At 35.6% G+C, this 26,167-nt stretch overlaps 1 protein-coding gene across 10 annotated transcripts in view; it reads left to right on the top strand.

The window, feature by feature from the left end:
* Positions 1-26,167, top strand: part of MLLT10 (MLLT10 histone lysine methyltransferase DOT1L cofactor) — a 250,863-nt gene that overhangs the window by 180,676 nt on the left and 44,020 nt on the right. For 7 of the 10 annotated variants that reach the window (XR_005018668.1, XR_005018669.1, XM_036842295.1 and 4 more), the window contains 2 exons: positions 3,103-3,147; positions 3,998-4,030. The exons of 2 other annotated variants lie outside the window; for them this stretch is intronic. Coding sequence is in view for 6 of the 8 variants with exons in the window: in XM_036842295.1 (XP_036698190.1) it covers positions 3,103-3,147; positions 3,998-4,030 (78 nt within the window). In the remaining 2 variants the exon portion in view is untranslated. The remainder of the gene's footprint in view (positions 1-3,102; positions 3,148-3,997; positions 4,031-26,167) is intronic. One more of the 10 variants, XM_036842297.1, reaches the window with a different exon arrangement.

Below are 26,167 nucleotides of genomic sequence, written 5' to 3'. Positions count from 1 at the left end.
ATGAGTTTATGGAGAGTTGAATGCCAGGCTGAAGAAATCAGACTTTGAGACTAGTGGTCTTTCTCCTAGAATTAGCATTCTGGACTTAATTCTGGCAACTTACTATTAAAAGAATTTTAGAGTAATCAAAATTCTCTCATGACATGTTCAAATTATAGTAGAGCATATGTAGCAAGATATTTATTCTAGGAGGCCTAGATCTAGTCAGAATAGAAACCCAGAAAACACCTCTAAACTTGTCTGATCAAGGGTTTGTATTGTAATATTTTTATTAAATCGCAGTACATCCTGATAAATGACCTACTGTTTTATACTGACTTGTACAAAATGTTTTAAGCGGCTACTAAAGGTTGTAAGTTTTGGCTTACAGATTATATTAAACTTTTGATTGAATTCTTTCCTACATATGTTCTTTTGAGCTCTTAACAGGCACCTGGTCTTTTCAAACATTGAAAATTAAGATGTTGAAAACATTGAATATTTTGGAAGAGTTGACGTGCTGTATTTGTCCTGTTCTGTTTTCCTTTTATTTTTTAATTTATTTGTTTGTTTTTGCCTGCGTTGGGTCTTCGTTGCTACGCGCGGGCTTTCTCTAGTTGCTGCGAGCGGGGGCTACTCTTTGTTGTGGTGTGCGGGCTCTAGGTGCACGGGCTTCTGTAGTTGTGGCTCTCTGTCTCTAGAGCGCAGGCTCAGTAGTTGTGGCGCATGGGCTTAGTTGCTCCGCGGCATGTGGAATCTTCCCGGACCAGGGCTCAAACCCGTGTCCCCTGCATTGGCAGGCGGATTCTTAACCACTGAACCACCAGGGAAGTCCCCGTTTTCCTTTTTATCTCAACCACATTAGGAGAGTTTATGATTTAGTAAAGTGAAAGTTAGCATTTTTTCTTCACAAGAATCAGCATCTTATTTTCTCTGAGAAAAGTTTGGTATTTTTTAAATGATGGTGGTTTAACATTAATTTCTTTTCTTTGGGCATGCTCTGTCCTTTCAAAGTATACGGTTCCCTGCTTTTTGTTTTTTTTTTTTTAAACTCAGTCTCTAATTCTTTAATAGAATGCTGCTATACCTTTCTCAGTTAAGATACCTGAAATCTGTTTCAGTGATGGAATTCTTTAGTGGTGATACATGCTATAAAAGGAGATTCTGGAAAGGCAGTCCTTTGGTTGTGAGACTATGTACTTAATCTTAAATTGTTGCTGATTTCACAAAGACAAGTTATTACTATGAGTATATCGCCTCAATAGAAGTTTCTTCTGGCTTCTACTGAAATATGAAGGTTATGAAAGTTTAACTTGAGCCTGTGTAACTATGAAAGGGAACTTGTTAAATGTATCCCTGTATATGTCATATCTACTTATGTTGATAAAGTGAAACTGAGAAGTCTTTTTTTGATAAAATATTTTAATTAGAAATAGACTGATTCTGTAAACAGGTAAGGGAATCATATAGATAAAATATTAATCTAATAAACTCATGAGAGTAGAGTTACTAACACAGTACTGTAGATGAAGGAGTAGTTACAGTTAGTGAACATAATTCACATCTAAATGACTCAGGTTCATGATCTTACATACATTGATTATATTGGATTATAAATGAAAATCATAAAGGATATTGGATGCTGCTAAGACCAGGATATACCTTGGAATTTGCTTTCTTAGAAAATCCCCTGATTTTGTTTTGGCCTTTGATGATCTGAAAATTTGCTGGCCCTATGTCATGGCTGTCTTTCTATAAAAGTACTAGATCAAAGGCCAGAATAGCCATATTCCATTTTTTTTGTCCCCACTGAGAAAATCCTTCTCATGAGTGTCCTTTGATTATTTTTTTAGCACCATTCCAAACAACTACCATTTCTCTATAATGTAACATGTCTATCTCTTTAATAGCCTTTTAAAATCTCACTTGTATTGCATTTGTTAATGAAGCATTAAGGTGGCAAATTCTCCCACCATGGCTCATTTTCGAGGGTCATCTGGAAAGGACTTACACTAAACTGGCCTAAGTGTTTGATTTTTTAACAGTATCTAATGTCAAGTTCTTTTAACATTACAGTGATTGAAAGTGAGTGCTGGCTTCCTCTACCTTGCTTTGTCTTTCTTCTTAATTTCAAGTTATTCAGAGTGGGCCCATGATTAGACTTGAGTTCTGAGGTAGATGTGTGAGTGATGGTTGCCTGGAAGGCTCTGCTGTACACATGGTTCCTAGAGGTCATGTTTTTGGTTAAGTAATAGCCAGAGAATTCCTGTGGTGGCTTGCGGGATCTTAGTTCCCCAACCAGGGATCGAACTCTTGCCTCCTGCAGTGGAAGTGCAGTCTTAACCACTGGACTGCCAGGGAGTTCCCAGGCCAGGACTTTTGAGTCACAGCCTTAGCACTGGTTTTATCGATTACTTTTCGTTTGGAGTGTCATATGGAAATTAATTTCCCATTTCTGAGCAGATTTTGCTTTTAGCAGTGTTTTATTGCTTCATGTCACCCTCTGCTCGTTCTCCTCATTTGGGTGGAGTAAAAGAATAAGAGTAATGGCTTTTCATTCATTACCATCATCAAAAATGAAAGGTACAAGAAAGTAAGCAGAGTGTAGTTTAATGAGTTTTACATTGTTATGTAAGTCATAATGGATTTCTGCTCAGATATAAACTAAATAATTTTCATACTTAAATTGTAATTTCTAATTGAACATAGGATTCAAATGTGTTTGATACACTGTTCTCATCTAATGAATTATATAAAGCACGTTAGTTTATCTCATTGCCTAACTGTACTTCCTCATAGAAGTGAATCCATTTATTCTTAAATGCTTGTTATGCAGATTCATTTGTAAGCTCTTCTGTCTTTTCCTCATTCGTTGCACACATATACATGCACACACATTTCTACACTGTCCTGTTAAGATTTGTGAGAATGCCATCATGTTTGGTTGGTCCTCCTACCCCTTATGTCCCAATTACTGGCTCGTAATTTCTGTTCTTGCATTTGTCTGCCCTGCTCAGCTAGACTTTTAGGTGAATGTTTTCCTGTTTTTCTGGCCTGTTTCTTTTCTGCCCTTAACTCACTGGCAACTTCTTTGCTGATTTCCTTTCTCCTCCCTCCCAACAGAAATTTCCATGCAGTATCGGCATGATGGAGCTTGTCCAACAACTAGTAAGTTGTCTAACTGGGTTGGTAACCCAGACTTTTTGACTCCTACTCTAGTGCTTTTTCTAGTATATTATGCCACTTCTGAACCTTTAAAAATTTTAATTTTCTAAAATGCAGTTGGTTCTTAATTGAATAGATTTCTTTCTCCTACAAAGGTAGCTTAACTTGCTGCTTTGTCCTGTGTTCAGGATCCATATTATAGTCAAATTGTGACCAAATTTTGTTGATTGCTGGCCTTTTAATATGGTGCTTCCATTGTAGAATTGTGACTTCTGTTCCCCAATGAAGTAATATTTTCAGTTTTTTGGTTTTCACTAATCTTAATGTTAATAATTGTATATTGGCATTAGATATCTTTTTTGCTTAGGCCTCTGCGTATCTTGAGCCTATTATACTAAAGTCTAGGAATTGAGAATGTTTGATCAGGTTAGATGATAAAATGAGGTTTTTCGTTATAATAAATACTATTAAGTGTGACCAAAGGTGGATTTACCTATATAGAATTGCATCTTATAGATACTGACTTTCAGCCAGAAAGACATTACATAGTTAGACTACTAAACGTCTTTTTAAAAGTAGCTTTATTTATTACTAAGGTGATTTGTCATCATTATGACAGTATATCTGACATATTATTTAAATTTAGTAGGTAATATATTGGCAAGTGAAATGCGATATCTAGAAATTTATACCATGTGAAGACTGAGCCAAGCTTGTAGTTTTAATGATTTAAGGAATGATCCAAGGTAGACTTACTGAGATTTTATTATACTGATGCAGCCTATGCCTATGTATTTCTTTTGTGTGTTTGAGAATGATCTTAACCTGAAGTCCTTTTTTCCTTACTTAAAAGCTTTCTCAGAGTTGCTGAATGCAATACACAATGGTAAGTTTTATTAGAATCTTCTCTGGTGGTTCATTTATTACAAAGGTTGCCTTTTGTAGAGAATCCCAATTGAAAGCTTGCATGTTCTATTGATGAAATGAAACCTAGCTCTGAATCAACTGTTCAGCACCTTAGTGAAAACTTTTTGTGGATTGCCTACAGGAGGATGATAGGTCAACTTAGTTCATCAGTTTGGCTTTTATTGTCTCTTTGTAAGGCAAAATGGTGATAGTGTTGTTCTACCTTTATGAAGGTCATTTTTCTATTTTTGCAGATAGTTTTTTCTAGTTCTTTTGAGCTCTGGCTTGCCAGTGCAGTTGGTGATTGGTACCTACATCAGGAATTTGCTGCTTCTTCCACAACTGGGAATGTGAATTTTATTTTTAGGATTAAAATAATAATAATAGTTTTATTATTCTATCTCTCTATTCCATTTAGTGAATAAACATAAGATAGCCTTTTAGATTATGTCTAATTTGAGGCCAGGTTTTTACAGGGGACTTGCATCTTTTGCAGGATTGGGTTCTGAAATCAGAATATAAGGCAAATGCTACCATTTTTTTAACTGTTAAGATATAATTATAATGGAGTTTATTTTTGCAAAAGTGATAGTTTCTTCAGTTCCAAGAACCTTCCTTAATTCTTTGCTGTTCAAAGAAAATTCTTGAATCTATTATCATCTTTGTTGATTATCTTTTTTAGTCATTAGCTGACATACCTCTTATTTGTTCAAGACTGTTTAAATGATTCCAAGCAGTTTTCCCAACACATTTTCATTAACTTTCTGAAATCTTGCGTATTTTGCTAATGTAGTTTAATTTGCAGTCGTTTTGCATTGCACTTGGATTAAATTGTCAGGTGTTTACAAACCTATAGCCAGCAAGAGACTAATGGCATGATGAACAGGCATAGACACTGTGTTGATTTGAGGGCTAGTGTGGTTGGGATGGGAAACCCCTAATGAGCATTTTATTAATGGGTACATTTTTAAAATAACTCTTGCTTCCCTGTGTAACCTGGAACTGCAGACTCTTAGAATAAATACTCCAGATAAAAAGGAACTCTTGAATATTAGGTATCTAGAGGAAAAGAGATTAGAAGCATTCTTAAAAATAAACCAAATATGTTACCATTCTTTGATAGGAAAGTATAAAACATTTTCAGTTTGCATAGGTAAATTTAGACTTGCTCTTTAATTTTGGAATATTAGAATTTGGAGACATGCTGAAAGTTTGAAAAGAGTATATTTGGGGTAAAAAAAAAGTAGATACTATTGGGAGCCACCGAAATCCTTTGCCATTATTAACTGACATAGTACTGGGTTGTATTAATTTAACAGGCCAATTGTCATGTTTCTTTGCATGGGTGAATGAAGTTAATGTCATGGGATTAATATAATGAACACAGGTTTTCTTTAAAATCTTGGGTTATCTTGTAACTGGAAATTTGACCCTCATCACCCATTCCATCCCATCCATTGACAGACATTTAGGTTGTTTCCATGTCTTGGCTATTGTAAATAATGCTGTAGCGAACATGGGGGTGCATATATCTTTTTGAATTAGTGTTTTTGTCTTCTTCAAATAAATGTGCAGAAGTGGATCCATGTGGTAGGACTTTTTTTGTTTTTTAAAGGAACCTCCAAACAGTTTCCCAATAGTGGCTGCACCAATTTACATTCTCACCAACAAGGGTTCCCTTTTCTCCACATTCTCACCGATACTTATTTCTTGTATTTTTGATAATAGCCATTCTAACAGATGTGAGGCGATATCTCGTGACTCTGATTTGCATTTCCCTGATGATTAGCGATGTTAAGCATCTTTTCATATGTCTGTTGGCCATCTGTGTATTTTCTTTGAAAAAATGTCTCTTCAGATCCTCTGCTCAGTTTTTAATTGGATTTTTTTCCCTCTTGAATTATAGGAGTTCTTTATATATTTTGGATATCAACTTCTTATCAGATACAATTGACTCTTCAACAGTTGAAGCAACTAGGGGTTGGGGTGCTGACCCCTGAGCAGTTGAAAATCAAGTACTGCTATCTCTGCCTTAGAAACAAAGGAAATGACAAATGACTCACCCAAAGCAAGAAGCAGAAACAGTTTAGATAGAACCAAAACTTAAACCCTGGTTCATTTGATTCCATGTATTATGATTTTGAAGCGAACACAAACTTTCCCCCACACTTAAAGATTTGTAAAATGAAAATACAGGTACTATGTTTATTGAAAAAAAAACATTAAGTGTACTTGCGCAGTTCAAACCCATATTCAAGGGTCAGCTGTGTATGATTTGCAGATATTTTCTCCCTTTTGGTAGGTTGCCTTTTCATTTTGTTGATGGTTTCCTTGGCTTTGTGGTAGCTTTTTACCACTTGTTTATTTTTGATGTATTACCACTTGTTTATTTTTGTTTTTGGTATCAAGTCCAAAAAATCATCACCAAGAGCAATGTCAAGGAGCTTACTGCCTATGTTTTCTTATAGGAGTTTTATGGTTTCAGGTCTTACATTCAAGTCTTTAATCCATTTTGAGTTGATCTTTGTGTATAGTATAAGTCAGTGGTCCAGTGTCATCCTTTTGCATGTGGCTGTCCAGCTTTCCCAGCACAATTTATTGCAGCGACTGTCCTGTCCCCATTGTATATTCTTGTCTCTTTTGCCGCAAATTGACCGTATATGCTTGGGTGTATTTCTGGGCTCCCTATTCTGTTCCATTGATCTATGTATCTGCTTTTATGCCAATACCATACTGTTTTGACTACTGTAGCTTTGTAATATAGTTGAAATTAGGCAGCATGATGCCTCCAGGTTTGTTGTTCTTTCTCACGATTGCTTTGGCTATTTGGGGCCTTTTGTGGTTCCATACAAATTTTTGGATTGTTTTTTCTATTTCTTGGCAAAGTGCTGTTGGAATCTTCATATGGATTACACTGAATCTGTGGCTTCCTTTGGGTAGTGTGGACATTTTAACAGTATTAATTCTTCCAACCCGTGACTAAGGAATATCTTTCCATTATTTGTGCCTTCAATTTCTTTCATTAATGTCATTTAGTTTTCAGTGTAGAGATCTTTCACCTCCTTGGTTAAATTAATTCCTATGTATTATTCTTTATGATGCAGTTGTTAATGGGATTGTTTTATTAATTTCTCTTTCTGATAGTTTGTTATTAGTGTATAGAAATGCAGCTGATTTTGTATATTGATTTTATATTCTGCAACTTTACTGAATTTGTTTATTTGTTTAACATTTTCTTTTGTGGAGTCTGTAGGGTTTTCTATATATAGTATCATGTCATCTGCAAATAGTGACGGTTTTACTTCTTCCCTTCCAATTCGATGTCTTTTATTTTGTTTTCTCGCGTAATTGCTCTGGACTTATATTTTCAATTACGAAGACAAATGTAGAATTGGCACCTAGTGAAGTAATATTTAGCCTGTGGAGGATTGAAGGAGAGTTGCTTGGACTTAGTTGGAAAAATCCATATGTTTGTGTTTTCTCTTTTTTCAAGTGTATTCCATTTTTTTGTTTTAATTGTGGTAAAATACACATAATATAAAATTTGCCATTTTAACCATTTTTAAGTGTACAGTTAAGTAGTGTTAAATATATTCGCATTGTTGTACACCCAATCTCCAGAATTTTTTAATCTTACAAAAACTGAAACTATAGTCATTAAACAACAGCTCCTAGATACCTCATGTGAGTTAGAATCATGTAGTATTTGTCTTTTTGTGACTGACTTACTTCACTTAGCATAATGTCCTCAAGGTGCATCCATGTTATAGCATGTGTCAGAATTTCCTTCCTTTTTAATGCTGAATAATATTAATACTGCATTGTATCATATACCACATCTTACCATTTATCTGTTAAGGGACACTTGGGTTGCATTCACCTTTTGGCTATTGTAAATAAGCTGCTTTGAACATGGATGTTCAGATATCTTTTCGAATCTCCATTTTACCCAGAAGTGCAATTGCTGGATCATATGGTAGTTATATTTAATATTTTTTTAAATTGAGGTATAGTTGATTTACAATATTGGTGTACAACATAGTGATTCAAAATGTTTATAGATTATACTCCATTTGAAGTTATTATACATTATTGGCTATTATACATCCCTGTGCTGTACAGTAGATCTTTGTAGCTTATTTATTTTATACAGTTATATTTTTAATTTTTGAGGAAGTATTATACTGTTTTCCATGGTGGCTGCACCATTTTATATTCCCACCAACAGTGTACAAGGATTCCAATTTTTCAATATCCTTGCCAACACTTAATTTTTTTTTTTTTTTGATAGTAACCATCCTAATGGGTGTGAGGTGTCAAATGTTAGCTTAAAATTTTTTTTCTTCTTCATTATATTGAGCATCAAGCAATAAAAACCTTGAGACTTGTCTCTGGGGGAGGAAAGATAAAGAAGAATTTACATTCCATCTTATTCTTCTGTATTTGTTTTTTATGGTTGCTCTAACAAATTATCACAAACTTAAAGCAATACACATTTATTACAGTTCTGTAGAAGTCTGACATGGACCTCACTGGGTTAAAATTAAGGTGTTGGCAGGCTTTGAACCTTTTCAAAATCTCTAGAGGAAGATCTCTTTCCTTATATTTTCCAGCTTTGGGAGGCTGCCTGCTCTGCTTGCCTTGTGGCCCCCATCCTCCATCTTCAGAGCCATCAATTATGGGGAAGTCCCTCTAATGCTTCAGTCTGTCTGGTTTTCAAATACACTTTATGAGAACTCTTATGATCAGACTGGGCCCACCCAGACAATTCAGGATAAGCTCTGCATCTCTGGGTCCTTAACTTAGATAAATTTGTGTAGTCCCTTTTGCTATTTAAGGTAACGTATCCATGGGTTCTGGACATTAAGGCATGGACACCTTGGGGACAGGTGGGGGGGCATTATTCTGCATACCATGTCTGCTCACAATTATTCTAACTGCCATACTTTAAGATGTTACTTAAATCATTTCCAGGGTTAGGTTTTATTAGTACATGTATTTATTGAATAGTTTTGGTTTTAGCACCTTTTTTGTTAGCTTTTTTTCCCATAAATTACTAGTGACCAGTTCTGGTTCCCAGTTCCAGGAGGCAGGTTTTTATCTTACTTGATTTCATTTCAGAGAAATTGTTGGCCATTCTCTTTTGAAGCTTTCTGTATTCCATTATAGCATTCTCCTCTATCTTTTTTATAAATTATAAAATACTTCAAAGTTATAGAAAAGTACAGAGATTATGAATTTATTACAGATATATAACACCTGTTAATATTTTGACATATTTTCATAAATCCTTTTTCAACTTTTATTCTGAAATATTTGATACATTGAAAGCAATATGTATAAGTTATGTGGCCACACTAATAAAATGAGCACTCAGGAATCTACTACTGATTTAAGAAATAGAATGTTACCAGCACTGTTGAATATAGTGCATGCTTTTCACCATTGCATTCCCCAAGGTTAATGACTATCCTGAATTTTGTTTATCATTCCTTTGCTTTAATTAATTGTTTTGCATGTATGTATAAAATTACACCCCTTATTTCTTTTTCATACTTCTCTCATCCTTTTTCAGAGTAAATGGTTCTTGTTCTACTTCTCCAGTATCTTATCTTTTCCCCCCAAAGTTTTTTTTTTTTTTTAAAGGTTTTTTAAAATTAATTTATTTTTATTTTTATTTCTGGCTGTGTTGGGTCTTCGTTTCTGTGCAAGGGCTTTCTCTAGTTGTGGCAAGCGGGAGCCACTCTTCATTGCGGTGCATGGGCCTCTCACTTTCGTGGCCTCTCTTGTTGCAGAGCACAGGCTCCAGACGCGCAGGCTCAGTAGTTGTGGCTCACGGGCCTAGTTGCTCCACGGCATGTGGGATCCTCCCAGACCAGGGCTCGAACCCGTTTCCCCTGCATTGGCAGGCAGATTCTCAACCACTGTGCCACCAGGGAAGTCCCCACCCAAAGTTTTTAATGAAGTAAAATTTATGTAATATAAAAGTTACAATTTTAACCATTTTAAAAGTATATAATTCAAAGGTTTTTGGTATACAGTTGGCCCTTGAATAACTCAGGGGTTAGGGGCCCTGACGCTCCTCACATGTAAAAAAATTTGCATAAAATTTATAGTTGGCCCTTTGTATACAGCTTTCATCCCTATTGTCAGTTTTGCATCCATGGATTCAACCAACCGAGGATCATGTAGTAATGCAGTACTTACTGTTGAAAAGAATTCACATGTAAGTAGACTCATGCAGTTCAAATCCATATTGGTAAAGGGTCAACTGTATTCATAATATGGTGCAACTGTAACCACTATCTAATGCCAGAACATTTTTTAAAAAATTTATTTTATTTTATTCATTTATTTAATTTTTGGCTGCATTGGGTCATCGCTCCTGCACGGGGGTTTTCTCTAGTTGCTGAGAGCGGGGCTACTCTTTGTTGCAGTGTGCGGACTTCTCGTTGCTGTGGCTTCTCTTGTTGCGGAGCACGGGCTTCAGTAGTTGTGGCACACGGGCTTCAGTAGTTGTGGCTCGCAGGCTCTAGAGCGCAGGCTCAGTAGTTGTGGCACACGGGCTTAGTTGCTCCGTGGCATGTGGGATCTTCCCGGACCAGGGCTCGAACCCATGTCCCCTGCATTGGTGGGTGGATTCTTAACCACTGTGCCACCAGGGAAGCCTAATGCCAGAACATTTTTATCAATCTGGAAATAAATCACATACATCCCAATATATTCCCCTCCCCCTCCATACCCTGGCAATCAGTAATATACTTTCTGTCTCTGTGGATTTGCCTTTTGTTGACACTACATGTAGAGGGAATTCGTGTCTGGTTCCTTTTACTTGGCATAATGTTTTCCATATTTAAGCATAAGTTTTGTCTATGTTGTAGCACATATCAGCACTTCCTTCTTTTTTCTGTGGCTTGATGATACACATTATATGGATATATACCACATTTGGTTTATCCAGTCATCAGTTGATGGACATTTGGGTTGTTTCCACTTCTTGACTGGTATGAATGATACTGCTGTGAACTTTCACACAAGTTTTTGTGTGAACATATTTTTTAAATTTGTCTTGTGTATATACTTAGGATAGAACTGCTGGGTCATTATGGTAACTCCTGTTTAACTTTTTGAGGAACTGCCAAACTGTTTCCCACAGCAGCTGTACTTCTTTACATTTCCATTAGTAGTATATGAGGGTTCTAACTTCACCACATCCTCACCAAGACTTGTTATTTTCTATTTTTTTTTCCTAGCCATCCAAGTGAGTGTGAAATGGTATCTCATTGTAGTTTCAATTTGCATTTACCTTATGACTAATGAATTAGCATCTTTTCATGTTCTTTTTGGCCATTTGTATATTTTCTTTTGAGAAAAATCTATTTATATCTTCTTGTATCAATTTTTGTAGTTTGGATGTTTCTAAGAATTTGCCCATTTCATCTAGATTTTTAAATTTGTTGGCATACAGTTATAGTATTCTCTTCATAATCCTTTAAAAAATTTTTTTTGGTAATGTGGGTAGTAATATCCCCTTTTATTCCTGATTATAGTATATTTGAGTCCTTTTTCCTTTTTCCTTTGTCAGTTTAGCTGAAGTTTAGCAATTTTGTTCTTTTCTTTTAACTGGAGTATAATTGCTTTATATGCTACTTTGTTCTTTTAAACCAACTTGTGATTTCATTCTTTTTTTAAAAATCGTTTTCCTGTTCTTTATTGTATTTCTGCTATTTATTTTTTTTCTTCCTTCTGCTTGCTTTGAGTTTCATTTGCTCTTCTTTTTCTGATTCCTTAAGATAGGAGGTTAGATTATTTATTTCAGATCTTTTTTTTGAAAGTAGGTCTTTATAGCAATGTCTTCCTGAGAGTATTGACAGTATCTTTTACGATTTGTTTGTGTACCTCTTGTTTTATTCCTAGTATCCTCTCCTCTACTTATTCACTTCTCATTCTATGCCTATTCCGTTGGAAGATATCTTATTCATACCTACAGATTGAGCAGTCATCTATATTCGTTAGATTGCCAAATCTCTGCCTCCAGTGTAGAATTTTATCTTGATTTTCAGACTCATTCCCAACAGCGTAATAAACCTCAGTTCTTCTTACATTCCCACTCTAAGCCTGCTTCTTCTCTGGTGTTCCTTATCTCTATATGATAGATTAAAAGAATTAAAAGTTCTAAACCAGAGTTATGCTAGGGACTTAAAGAAATAAGAGGGCAGCGTTTAGTTTGTCACCATTTGTTTTTTTAAAGGTTTTTCCTGTTATTCATCACTTTAACTTGTCTTTTCCTTTATGTTTCCACTGCTCCTGCTTTGGCGATTCTACGTAATTTGTCATATGAACTCTTTCAGCAACCTCTTAACCTTCATTCTGTTCTCCAGCTCCTTCTCTAGGTGTTACCAGAATCTATTAGGGTCTATGTAAAGATGCAGATCAGGGACTTCCCTGGTGGTCCAGTGGGTAAGACTCCAGGCTCCCAAAGCAGGGGGCCCGGGTTCCATCCCTGGTTGGGGAACTAGATCCCACGTGCATGCCACAACTAAGAGGTCCGCGTGCCACAACTAAAGATCCCACATGCCGCAACTAAGACCTGGTGCAGCCAAAATAAATGAATGAATGAATAAATAAATATTAAAAAAATTTTTTTAATAAATAAAGATGCAGATCAGACCGTGTCACTGTCTTACTTAAATCCTTTAAGGATTTTCTGGTATTAATGGGATAAATTCATATTGTTTAGCAAGGCATAAGGAGTTTTTCTGGCACTGACCTGCCTCTCCAGTCTCATTTCTTCTCTCCCACTTCTTGCTGCATCAGTATAATCTACTCATAGTTTCCCGATAGACTGTTCTCTGCAAAATCTATGATATAGACTTTGGTTGTGTCTGTTTCTGGTATGGCCTTCCTCCTTTCCTTACTAATGAAAGTAGAATTTAAAACTAAGCATAGATTTATCTCCTACAGAGTTTTTTTTTTAAATTTTTTATTTATTTATTTATTTTTGGCTGTGTTGGGTCTTCGTTTCTGTGCGAGGGCTTTCTCCAGTTGCGGCAAGCGGGGGCCACTCTTCATCGCGGTGCGCGGGCCTCTCGTCATCGCGGCCTCTCCTGTTGCGGAGCACAGGCTCCAGACGCGCAGGCTCAGCAACTGTGGCACACGGGCCTAGCCGCTCCGCAGCACGCGGGATCCTCCCAGACCAGGGCTTGAACCCGTGTCCCGTTCATTGGCAGGCAGATTCTCAACCACTGCGCCACCAGGGAAGCCTCCTACAGAGTTTTTTCCAAAGTCTTTTGATAGAATTATTAACTAAAAAACAAAAACAAAAAAAACACTTCTGGGTTCTTGTACATGGTGATCTAATATTTTCTTCATTCTATTTCTGCTGCTCCTCCAGACAATTGTTTTTGTTTCTGTGATCTATATCTTAGTCATACTTGTCTCACATTTGTGAAACTTAAAAAACGAAAAAGACAAACCCATAAACTCTTCCGTTAGAAAGTTGAAATTCTGAAAAGTTGAAGACTGGATTACTTTCATTATTTACTCTCTAGTATCTGATACATCTCAAAATGTTTTATTATATAGAACTTTATAAAATTAAAATTTACTATTTCACTGAGACTTGTTTTGAAAACTATAAGAACCAAGGAAATATTGTATGTTTAATAGTCATAGACGTTGAATTTTAAGCATATATCTTGACTTGGTGTTTCTCATAGAGGATCTTAGGACTTAATGGTGGCGGTTTTTTTGAATGTGTGTAAAATATTCCATAAACTTTTTTTTATGCATATAAATTTTTCCCTTTATTGTGTGTATTTTTATTTTTTTTATTGGAGTATAGTTGCTTTACAATGTTGTGTTAGTTTCTGTTGTACAGCAACATGAATCAGCTGTACGTTGAAATTGGTGTTTCTCAATAAGGAAATAAGAATATCATCAATACAAAGAAAAATACTTTCAGGAAAACACTTCACCAATATATTTGTAAAAAACAGGCCCAGTGAGATGAATTTTATGTGATCAGAGAAATTTAGGAAACTTAAGAGTTGAAGAAATAAAATTATTGTACTAACAGAGGAGAAAGAAAACTGAACAGATAGGAGAAAGATATAATGTAAAAATCTTTTAGTAAATTTTTGAAACTTTTAAGGCAATTTGGAAAGGCAAAATAGTCATTTGACTATTTTAGAAAACAATGTATGGGGGCGGTAAACTTTGAATAGATGTCCATGAAGTGAAGTGCCTTGTATTTCATAACATTTTGTTTTATGGTGGTACCTTTGAACTAGCCAGCTTGAGTAAGAGAATTTAGATTTCATGATATTACTAAACTCTAAGTTTAACTTCTGTTTCATTTGGTAGGTGTATTTAAAATGCTTATAATGATGAAACAAGTACTATGTATATAGGGATTACAGTTTAGTTTTATAGTCCAGTTAAAAACTAGCACGTCATCAGCCTGGTTTTCATCATCCTATTTCAGGTATGATTTTGCTGTAGTGCTTTCTAGGTGGTTTAATAATTTATTTGTTCATAGTTTTTCTTCCTCACTAGAGTATAAAGCTGTTTAGCATAGGAATTGGATTTTTTCTTTATTTCATTGGTATTTAGTTCATCATCTAATAGACTCTCCATTAATGTTAAATGAATAAATTGTCGTCAGTTACTACACAGCCCTTGAATAGGTTTTATATATTCTTTGTAATGTGTTCGTTTTCTTCGGGAATTAAACTTTGCATTAGGCAGTCTTGTTTCTATCAGAGTAGGAACTTGGTCCTTTGCTGCAGTAATGGAGTTTCTTCATTTGTTTGTCTTGGCAGTTCTCACTTTTAATATAACTTTGAAATAGAAGATTAAAGTAGCTAGAGAACTTGGATCTGTTTTCACCACAGTAACATTGCTAATTGATTTCTGTGCCCGTTTCCTATGCTGTTGAATCCCCTTTAATTATGGTGCCCAGAATTTGTCACAGCCACGCTCATCAAGCACATCTCACTTGATGGAGGCGGCAAAGTAATGCCAACCAGTTATTCGTAGATATCTCCTATAGGATTGAGAGTAATAGGGATGCTAATTGATTTTGGGGGTGAACATTCTCCCTCAAATATGGGATCCTATCCAGGTTTTTTCAGAATAGTTTGTAGGAAACTAGATCTTTATTCTTCATATGTGTCCCCTTTTCATTTCAGGGAAGCACTGAGGTGTAGGGATTTAAAAAAAAAGATGAGTAGTTCTCAGACAGAACAGTTCCGTAGTACATCTGTGAATCATTTGAGAGTCACTGTATGGGGACTTCCCCGGAGGTCCAGTGGTTAGGACTCCACGCTTCCAGTGCTGGGGACGGGGGTTCCATCCCTGGTTGGGGAACTAGGATCCCACATGCCGCACAGCGCCGCCAAAAAAAAAAGATTCACTATGTGTAATGAGGCATTACTGATGGGAGAAGCTGTCTCTTTGAACAGTGTGGAGATTGAGAACAGTGGATCTAGATTGTTCTAGATCTAATTTCTTTTTAATCACAATAGACTTGTTTTTCCTTCTTACCCAATTAGTTGGTGTGTTACTTTTATACAATAAATTGTTAACATCCCAGGATACAGCAAATGCTGCTGTTTGTTTCAATGTTTGTTTCTGTATAGGAAGGAATTTGATTGATTACTATATAGCCTTGCCAAGTAGTATAAGACATATACTATAGATAAGACAGTAAGACTTTTTCCATTTCAAAGCATCCAAGCTACTTTGTCTCTTGGATCTCTTTAAGTTCCTGAAAGGTAGCCTTCAGAGACTCTTAAGTGATAAACAGAGAAGGATATTAACATTTGGATGGTGAATCAGCCACTGGGCAGATAAAGTCATTTTCAGTATGCATGTTAACTACTTATAAAGTGAAATGAATTTATAAGCATCTCATTGAAACTGCAAGAGAAGAAGAACCTGAAAAGTTCTTATTGAGTGAAGGAATTAGTGTAAATGGAAATGAATTTATAAGAATTACTTTTAAATTAATTAAATGGTACTGCCATTGATAACATATTTAGGGTGCTACCTTTTTATTTTAGTGAAAAAGAAATTTATAATGACTGAAAATTCCCCTTCCCCCCTTTTTGACTTTAACCCTACTGATTTTTCCTCCTCATAATGTCTTAAGTTCCTCAACTTGTCTATCATGGTAGTTTTTAGGAACTGGTTATTAAAAATTCAAAATTAAAGTGTGTCCTTTCTTTAGACAGAGTTGACAGTTCTACACTAACAAAGCAGGAACTTAAATTCATAGGTATGTAGCAAACTCAAGCGTGGTTCTAAAGGTAATAGTGTTAAATTAATCCTAATGTACCTTGGAAGCCTTCACATATAAAGCAGTATTAGAGATCTGTAGTCACAGAAATGATAGCTGAAAGGAATTCTCCATAATTTTAGATGGTTGGTGGGATGAAGAATTTTATCATGTTCTTATTGTTGTACTTGTTTGGATTTGTTATATTAAGACATGGTACCGTGGGTTTTAGGATTCCTTAAACTATTTACCTGTCAGGGTCTGGACGCCTTAAGTCTTGGATTTTTTAAGAACATCTGTGACCCTTCTCTCTCACTGAGAGAAAGAAGAATGTGAACCATATTCTATGATTTATAATAATTCTTTAATTCTGTAATGTGTCTCTCTAATACTTCTGCAATAGTTTGAGAGTGAGCATGTGTATTCTGAATCCACTACTCTTAACCAATTAATGTATGCATCTACTCCACCCCTTTCTCTCTCCTTAAACCCTTAGTTTCGCATATTAATAAAAGGAATCTTGCAGGCTGTGAGTATCTGCAATATGAAACATTCCTTCTCAAGAGTGTTGAAACTATTTTTCATTTGACAAGTATATATTAAGTTCTTTCTGTCTCTAAGATCCTGGTTAGTTGCTTTGGCAGAAATAAGTATATACTGTAAATGGATCCTGCCTTTAGGAAACATAACATCTAAAAGGAAAAGAAATGTGTTTATAAATAATTTCAAGATATGTAGTTTTAACTTCTTTAATGATCTACAGTATAATAAGAGTTCAGGGTCAGAGGAAATTACTTTCAACTGAGGGAAGGAGATGTCCCGAGAATGTAACATTTTACCTGATGCTTAAAGAGCATGTAGAATTTAGCTATATGGAGAACAGGGATCGGGGCTAGACTCCTAATCCCAGGAATACAAAACAGCACAAGCAGTGGCACATAAATGAGAATACACAGGCTGTGTAAAGTGATGGTGATACTGCTATTTGATGTGAATTAAGAAAAATAACACCCTTAGATACTAGGCCAAAGGGTTGAGAGTAGTTAGTGTTTGAGCTGGGAATAAAAAGATAAAACCTGTTGTTTAGGAAGGTTCATCTGGCTGTAGCATATAAGAAGATTAAAAGGAGCTAATGCTGGAACAGAGAAACCAATTGGATTTTTAATATAACATAGCCAAATGTATTGAGTGCCTGAATGAGAATAATGAAGTCAGACTGATGGGACATATATTACCCAAGAAGGAACTGGTAGTAATTGTCAATGAACTGAATGGCAGGAGCTTGGGAAGGATGGGTATTCATTTACTAACAAGGTATTTAGGTAGAGACGTTTAGCATGCAAATGGATAGATGAGATTAGAGTTTGGGCATGAAGGAGTATTGATAGTAGTCCTCCACGTAGGGGTAAATAACTAAAACTCCAAGATTGGTCAAGGCTGAGAAATATTGATAGAGAAGAAGAAGAAAGGTTGGATCAGGTTTATTTTAAGATAGGAAAGTCAGGGTGGAAAGGAAGACTCTAGAAAGATCAAGGATCAAGACATAAGAGAAGAATATTTGATCGACCAAAGAATGTGGACAGATGGGAAGAGATCAAGTGAGCAAGCAGAAAACAAGTAGAAACATTCAGTATAAAAAACTCCACAGTATTCATAATTTTTGGATTAATGCATGTTTAAATTATTAGAAATTTTGAAAGTAGCCTTTTCCCTCCAAAAGAAATGATTGTTACTTTCAGGTATGTGTAGTAACTTGAATGTGTTTACTACAAAAGTGGTATCCTTTTAGTGTACTTCAGAATAATGTTTTAATGATTATATGAGTAATAAATAATGATAACTACGTATGTAAAGATTATGGTTCTGAGCTACAGTATTTTCTTTTGTAATACTCAGTGTCTCCTGAAAGTTACCTCCTCTCCTTTTGTCAAGAATTTGTCTGTCTCTCATTGTATTCTCTGCCTTCGCCTAACTGAATCAGTCACCAAGTGGTACCCTTCTAAATATTTTTTCTAATTAATTAATTGGAAACTTCCTAGATATGACTTTTATATCTGATTTCTTTATTATTTTCAGACTCCATCTTCTTCCTCATGGCTATGGGTTGGTTCAGATCCTTACTTACCTCTTTCACAGATTATTGTAATATACTAGACTCCTTTTGGTTTTGTCAGTATACCTAGAGTTGGTCAGGTGGGCTGACCCAAGACAGTGTCTCAGAAATGAAGGTAGGAAAGAATGTCATTTAATCATTAATGATAAAAACATAAACTGTCAAGAATGCCAAATGTTGCTTGTCTTATTCTTCCTTAAAATAATCTTGGGGAACACATCATAATAGGGAAGTTACTTGCTTAGTGAATCTGCTACCAGAATAAGGAGTTAGATTATGTTTAAAGACTGTCACCATCTTGATAACATTCTTTTTTCTCTCTTTATAATGCAGTTCATTGCTTTGCAGCTTCCTTTTACATTAATGTCAGGTCATGTGTTTTCTGAAAATCTGTCCCAATCACCTTGATTAAACCTGGAGTTATAGACCATGTCTTATGGTGAGCTGTTTCTATAGATGGCCGATATTACTTGTTTCACATTCATAGGGTCATTTTATTTCAGGATATCTGGATTTATGTATGTACCTATTTCTGACAGAATAGTATATTTATATAATAACAACTAAGTATTGGGAATTATGTTTCTCAGATTTTTCTCCAGGATGCTTGTAATATTAGGAGCAACTAATATTTTTATTCAGAAGTGTATTAGGAAACTTTTATTGAAAGTTGTTTCTGGGTGTGTCAAGATTTAGGAGACTAAAAATCTGATCTTCTACCCAGATCAGTCCTTAAAGCAACATTGGAGAGGAAACAAATCAGTGTAATAAACATATAAAGACATAAGGGAAAATAATTTGAAACAAAGAAAATATTATAAAAAGAAAAAAGTAGAAATTTTAGGTATGGAAGGCTATTTTAATGGTTGAAGTAAAGAATGCAATATATGGGATAAATATAGCCAAGGAAGAAAATAATTAATGGAAAGTTCAGATTAAGGAAATCCCTAGAAAGGCAGAGAGGATCTATATATAAAAAATTAAAACTATATCATATGGAGAATAGAAGTAGAATCCAGATAACAGGAGCCCCAGAAAGGTGGAGAGAGAAAGATGGAGAAGAGGAAATAACCTGAAGAAATAATGGAGGTAAACTTCCTTTAAAAAAAAAAAAAATGAGGTCTTAGATTGAAACAGCCCATGAAGTGTCAAAGAAAAGAGTGAAGGAGGGCTTCCCTGGTGGCACAGTGGTTAAGAAACCGCCTGCCAACGCAGGGGACACAGGTTCGAGCCCTGGTCCGGGAAGATCCCACATGCCACGGAGCAACTAAGCCCAGTGTGCCACAACTACCGAGCCTGCGCTCTAGAGCCCACGAGCCACAACTACTGAGCCAGTGTGCCACAACTACTGAGCCTGTGCTCCTAGAGCCTGTGCTCCGCAGCAAGAGAAGCCACCTCAATGAGAAGCCCGCACACCGCAACTAGAGAAAGCCTGTGCACAGCAACGAAGACCCAATGCAGCCATAAATAAACAAACAAACAATCATCATCTGGACACATTATTGGGAAATTTAGACATATCAAAGAAATACATTGGACTATTACTATGAAGTGCTTCTTGGGGAGATTTAAAAGGACTAAATAGAAGTGATTACTATTCTAAGGAAATGGTACAACATATGAAAAAGCTAGACTTACAGATAGATTTATCATAACAAAAAAGTGGAAGTACTGGGAATGTGAAAATTATACTTCTATTTCTTGTAGTATCTCGTGGATTTGATTATCAAGTTTTATTTAGGAAGTTTACCTAAGTAACTTGAAAATATATCCAGGATATATTTTCCCAGACACCAAACCCAGAACAACAAATTGTATATTATTATGCATAAATAATAACTATATGGTAAAGGACTGTCGATTCCTTATAATATGATTCTTGTTTTCTTGGTGCTCAGATTCTAGTTGGAAGAGTCAGAAATGTAAATGAGTAATTGCAGAATAAAATGTTAGACAAAATTATCATAGTGGATATGTTAAAGATTTATGTTATAGATTTGAGAGTAGTTTTTTCCTTGTTTTCATTTTCTAAAATTGAATGTGGTCATTACATTCATTCATTCCATGCTGGGTCGCAGTTGCTGCATGCGGGGTCTTCATTGCAGCATGCGGACTTCTTAGTTGCGGTGTGGACCTTAGTTGCAGCATGCGAACTCTTTAGTTGCGGTATGCACGTGGAATCTAGTTCCCTGACCAGGGATAGAATCCGGGCCCCCTGAATTGAGAGCACAGAGTCTTACCCATTGGACCACCAGGGAAGTCCCTATGTTTTCAATTAAATCACAAAAAATTTTAATGAAGAATGGCAAATTGTTTTAATAGCTGCCACATCTAATAAGATTATGTTTTTCATTTAATTGGCAATTTTTCTTTTCCTATTAAACCTTCCTTTTAATTTCCTTAAGCTAAAGAAACAGAACAAAAAAATCACTGTGTAATGAACTTCATGTTTCTCATCTAGGTTTATGATTGATACTAATATATGTGTGTCTTATCTCTTCTTAGTGAAGTACTCTCCTTCATTAAACTGACCACCTATATATATATTTTTTTTTTTAAATGGATGACCACAACAAAAGCAATAATGATTGCAATTACCAAACACGAAACACACTCATACTATGTCATAATATTGACATTCAGTCCAGTAATCCTCCACTGTAACAGCTCCTTTACTTTGCAGTGAAAATTGATTTGTACATTTTTTACCTCTGAGTCCTTGTGGGATTTTTTTTTTAATTCAAACAGAAAGTCACAAAAATTATAATCATCCTCATCAGTTCACTCAGTCCCATGTAATTAATTTTTTTTTCATCTTGATCTTTTGTTAGCACTTTTATGAATTCATCAGTTTTCCATTAGAGTTCTGAAAATGCTTATTCATTCAGTTTAGCAGTATAGTCAGTTACCAGAAACCTGTACTTGTCAGAGTCTTTTCCATGAATTCCTTGAAGATGAAACCCTTTTATAGGAACATATTTGCAAAAGCATCAGAGTACACCCAGAACTGTCTGTAAATGACAAAAGACTTAAAAATGACCACAGTTAAAGATTTGATGAAAATTCATAATAATGCAATTGACAAGGAAAATTAGTTACTTCTGAGATACACATTTTAAAGTAATAACTAGAATTCTGACTTATAACATTATACCAGAACATATAAGATTTTTAGAAATTTCATGTAATGTCTGAAACATTTATATTAACATATTTCCATACAAATACCCAAAAGAAAGTTTAGTATTAGTTGTTTTGTTTGTTTGTTTTTATATACTGCAGGTTCCTATTAGTCATCAGTTTTATACACGTCAGTGTATACATGTCAATCCCAATCTCCCAATTCAGCACACCACCATCCCCACCCCACCGTGGTTTTCCCCCCTTGGTGTCCATACGTTTGTTCTCTACATCTTTGTCTCAACTTCTGTCCTGCAAACCGGTTCATCTGTACCATTTTTCTAGGTTCCACATACATGCGTTAATATACGATATTTGTTTTTCTCTTTCTGACTTCATTCTGTATGACAGTCTCTAGATCCATCCATGTCTCAACAAATGACTCAATTTCGTTCCTTTTTATAGCTGAGTAATATTCCATTGTATATGTGTACCACACTTCTTTATCCATTCGTCTGTCGATGGGCATTTAGGTTGCTTCCATGACCTGGCTATTGTAAATAGTGCTGCAATGAACACTGGGGTGCATGTGTCTTTTTGAATTATGGTTTTCTCTGGGTATATACCCAGTAGTGGGATTGCTGGATCATATGGTAATTATATTTTCAGTTTTTTAAGGAACCTCCATACTGTTCTTCATAGTGGCTGTATCAATTTACATTCCCACCAACAGTGCAAGAGGGTTCCCTTTTCTCCACACCCTCTCCAGCATTTGTTGTTGGTAGATTTTCTGATGATGCCCATTCTGACAGGTGTGAGGTGATACCTCATTGTAGTTTTGATTTGCATTTCTCTAATAATCAGTGATGTTGAGCAGCTTTTCATGTGCTTCTTGGCCATCTGTATGTCTTCTTTGGAGAAATGTCTATTTAGGTCTTCTGCCCATTTTTGGATTGGGTTGTTTGTTTCTTTAATATTGAGCTGCATGAGCTGTTTATATATTTTGGAGATTAATCCTTTGTCCGTTGATTCGTTTGCAAATATTTTCTCCCATTCCGAGGGTTGTCTTTTCGTCTTGTTTATGGTTTCCTTTGCTGTGCAAAAGCTTTTAAGTTTCATTAGGTCCCATTTGTTTATTTTTGTTTTTTATTTCCATTACTCTAGGAGGTGGATCAAAAAGGATCTTGTGGTGATTCATGTCAAACGAGTGTTCTTCTTATGTTTCCTCTAAGAGTTTATAATTGTCCAGTCTTACATTTAGGTCTCTAATCCATTTTGAGTTTTATTTTTGGTTATGATGTTAGGGAGTGTTCTAATTTCATTCTTTTACATGTAGCTGTCCAGTTTTCCCAGCACCACTTATTGAAGAGACTTCTTTTCTCCATTGTATATCTACTTTGCCTTCCTTTGTCATAGATTAGTTGACCATAGGTGCATGGGTTTATCTCTGGGCTTTCTATCTTGTTCCATTGATCTATGTTTCTGTTTTTGTGCCAGTACCATATTATCTTGATTACTGTAGCTTTGTAGTATAGCCTGAAGTCAGGGAGTCTGGTTCCTCCAGCTCCGTTTTTTTCCCTCAAGACTGCTTTGGCTATTCAGGGTCTTTTGTGTCTCCATACAAATTTTAAGATGATTTGTTCTAGTTCTGTAAAAAATGTCATTGGTAATTTGATAGGGATTGCATTGAATCTGTAGATTGCTTTGGGTAGTATGCTCATTTTCACAATATTGATTCTTCCAATCCAAGAACATGGTATATCTCTCCATCTGTTGGTCTCATCTTTAATTTCTTTCATCAGTGTCTTATAGTTTTCTGCATACAGGTCTTTTGTCTCCCTAGGTAGGTTTATTCCTAGGTATTTTATTCTTTTTGTTGCAGTGGTAAATGGGAGTGTTTCCTTAATTTCTCTTTCAGATTTTTCATCATTAGTGTATAAGAATGCAAGAGATTTCTGTGCATTAATTTTGTATCCTGCAACTTTACCAAATGGATTGATTAATCAGCTCTAGTAGTTTTCTGGTGGCAGTTTTAGGATTCTCTATGTATAGTATCATGTCATCTGCAAACAGTGACAGTTTTACTTCTTCTTTTCCAATTTGTATTCCTTTTATTTCTTTTTCTTCTCTGATTGCCATGGCTAGGACTTCCAAAACTATGTTGAATAATAGTGGTGAGAGTGGACATCCTTGTCTCGCTCCTGATCTTAGAGGAAATGCTTTCAGTTTTTCACCATTGAGAATGATGTTTGCTGTGGGTTTGTCGTATATGGCCTTTATTATGTTGAGGTAGGTTCCCTCTATGCCCACTTTCTGGGGAGTCTTTATCATAAATGGGCGTTGAATTTTGTCAAAAGCTTTTTCTGCATCTATTGAGATGATCATATGGTTTTTATCCTTCAATTTGTTAATATGGTGTATCACATTGATTGATTTGTTTATATTGAAGAATCCTTGCATCCCTGGGATAAATTCCACTTGATCATGGTATATGATCCTTTTAATGTGTTGCTGGATTCTGTTTGCTAGTATTTTGTTGAAGATTTTTGCATCTATATTCATCAGTGATATTGGTCTGTAATTTTATTTTTTTGTAGTATCTTTGATTTTGGTATCAGGGTGATGGTGGCCTCATAGAATGAGTTTGGGAATGTTCCTTCCTCTGCAGTTTTTTGGAAGAGTTTGAGAAGGATGGGTGTTAGCTCTTCTGTAAATGTTTGATAGAATTCACGTGTGAAGCCATCTGGTCCAGGACTTTTGTTTGTTGGAAGATTTTTAATCACAGTTTCAATTTCATTACTTGTGATTGGTCTGTTCATATTTTCTGTTTCTTCCTGGTTCAGACTTGGAAGGTTATACCTTTTTAAGAATTTGTCCTTTTCTTCCAGGTTGTCCATTTTATCGGCATAGAGTTGCTTGTAGTAGTCTCTTAGGATGCTTTGTATTTCTGCAGTGTCTGTTGTAACTTCTCCTTTTTCATTTCTAATTTTATTGATTTGAGTCCTCTCCCTCTTTTTCTTGATGAGTCTGGCTAATGGTTTATCAATTTTGTTTATCTTCTCAAAGAACCAGCTTTTAGTTTTATTGATCTTTGCTATTGTTTTCTTTTTTTTCTATTTCACTTATTCTGCTCTGATCTTTATGATTTCTTTCCTTCTGCTAACTTTGGGTTTTGTTGTTCTTCTTTCTCTAGTCCTTTAGGTATAAGGTTAGGACTGTTTACTTGAGATTTTTCTTGTTTCTTGAGGTAGGCTTGTATAGCTATAAACTTCCCTCTTAGAACTGCTTTTGCTGCGTCCCATAGGTTTTGGATCATCGTGTATTCATTGTCATTTGTCTCTAGGTATTTTTTGATTTCCTCTTTGATTTCTTCAGTGATCTCTTGGTTATTTAGTAACGTATTGTTTAGCCTCCATGTGTTTGTGTTTTTTACGTTTTTTTCCCTGTAATTCATTTCTAATCTCATAGCGTTGTGGTCAGAAAAGATGCTTGATATGATTTCAGTTTTCTTAAATTTACTAAGGCTTGATTTGTGACCCAAGTTGTGACCTCTCCTGGAGAATGTTCCATGTGCACTTGAGAAGAAAGTGTAATCTGCTGTGTTTGGATGGTATGTCCTATAAATATCAATTAAATCTATCTGGTCTATTGTGTCATTTAAACCTTCTGTTTCCTTATTTATTTTCATTTTGGATGATCTGTCCATTAGTGTAAGTGAGGTGTTAAAGTCCCCCACTATTATTGTGTTACTGTCGATTTCCTCTTTTATAGCTTTTAGCAGTTGCTTTATATATTGAGGTGCTCCTATGTTGGGTGCATGTATATTTATAATTGCTGTATCTTCTTCTTGGATTGACCCCTTGATCATTATGCAGTGTCCTTCCTTGTCTCTTGTAACATTCTTTATTTTAAAGTCTCTTTTATCTGATATGAGTATAGCTACTGCAGCTTTCTTTTGATTTCCATTTGCATGGAATATCTTTTTCCATCCCCTCACTTTCAGTCTGTATGTGTCCCTAGGTCTGAAGTGGGTCTCTTGTAGACAGCATATAGATGGGTCTTGTGTTTGTATCCATTCAGCAAGCCTGTGTCTTTTGGTTGGAGCATTTAATCCATTCATGTTTAAGGTAATTATCAATATGTATGTTCCTATGACCATTTTCTTAATTGTTTTGGGTTTGTTTTTGTAGGTCGTTTTCTTCTCTTGTGTTTTTCACTTAGAGAAGTTCCTTTAGCATTTGTTGTAGACCTGGTTTGGTGGTGCTGAATTCTCTTAGCTTTTGTTTGTCTGTAAAGCTTTTGATTTCTCCATCGAATCTGAATGAGATCCTTGCCGGGTAGAGTAATCTTGGTTGTAGGTTCTTCCCTTTCATCATTTTAAGAATATCATGCCACTCCCTTCTGGCTTGTAGAGTTTCTGCTGAGAAATCAGCTGTTAACCTTATGGGAGTTCCCTTGTATGTTATTTGTCGTTTTTCCCTTGCTGCTTTCAATAATTTTTCTGTTTCTTTAATTTTTGCCAATTTGATTACTATGTGTCTCGTCGTGTTTCTCCTTGGGTTTATCCTGTATGGGACTCGCTGCGCTTCCTGGACTTTGGTGGC

Source organism: Balaenoptera musculus, chromosome 2 (genome assembly GCF_009873245.2).
Source record: "Balaenoptera musculus isolate JJ_BM4_2016_0621 chromosome 2, mBalMus1.pri.v3, whole genome shotgun sequence".
Lineage (NCBI taxonomy): Eukaryota > Metazoa > Chordata > Mammalia > Artiodactyla > Balaenopteridae > Balaenoptera > Balaenoptera musculus.
The sequence above is the reverse complement of the archived record's forward strand: the minus strand, read 5'-3'. Positions and strand labels throughout refer to the sequence as shown.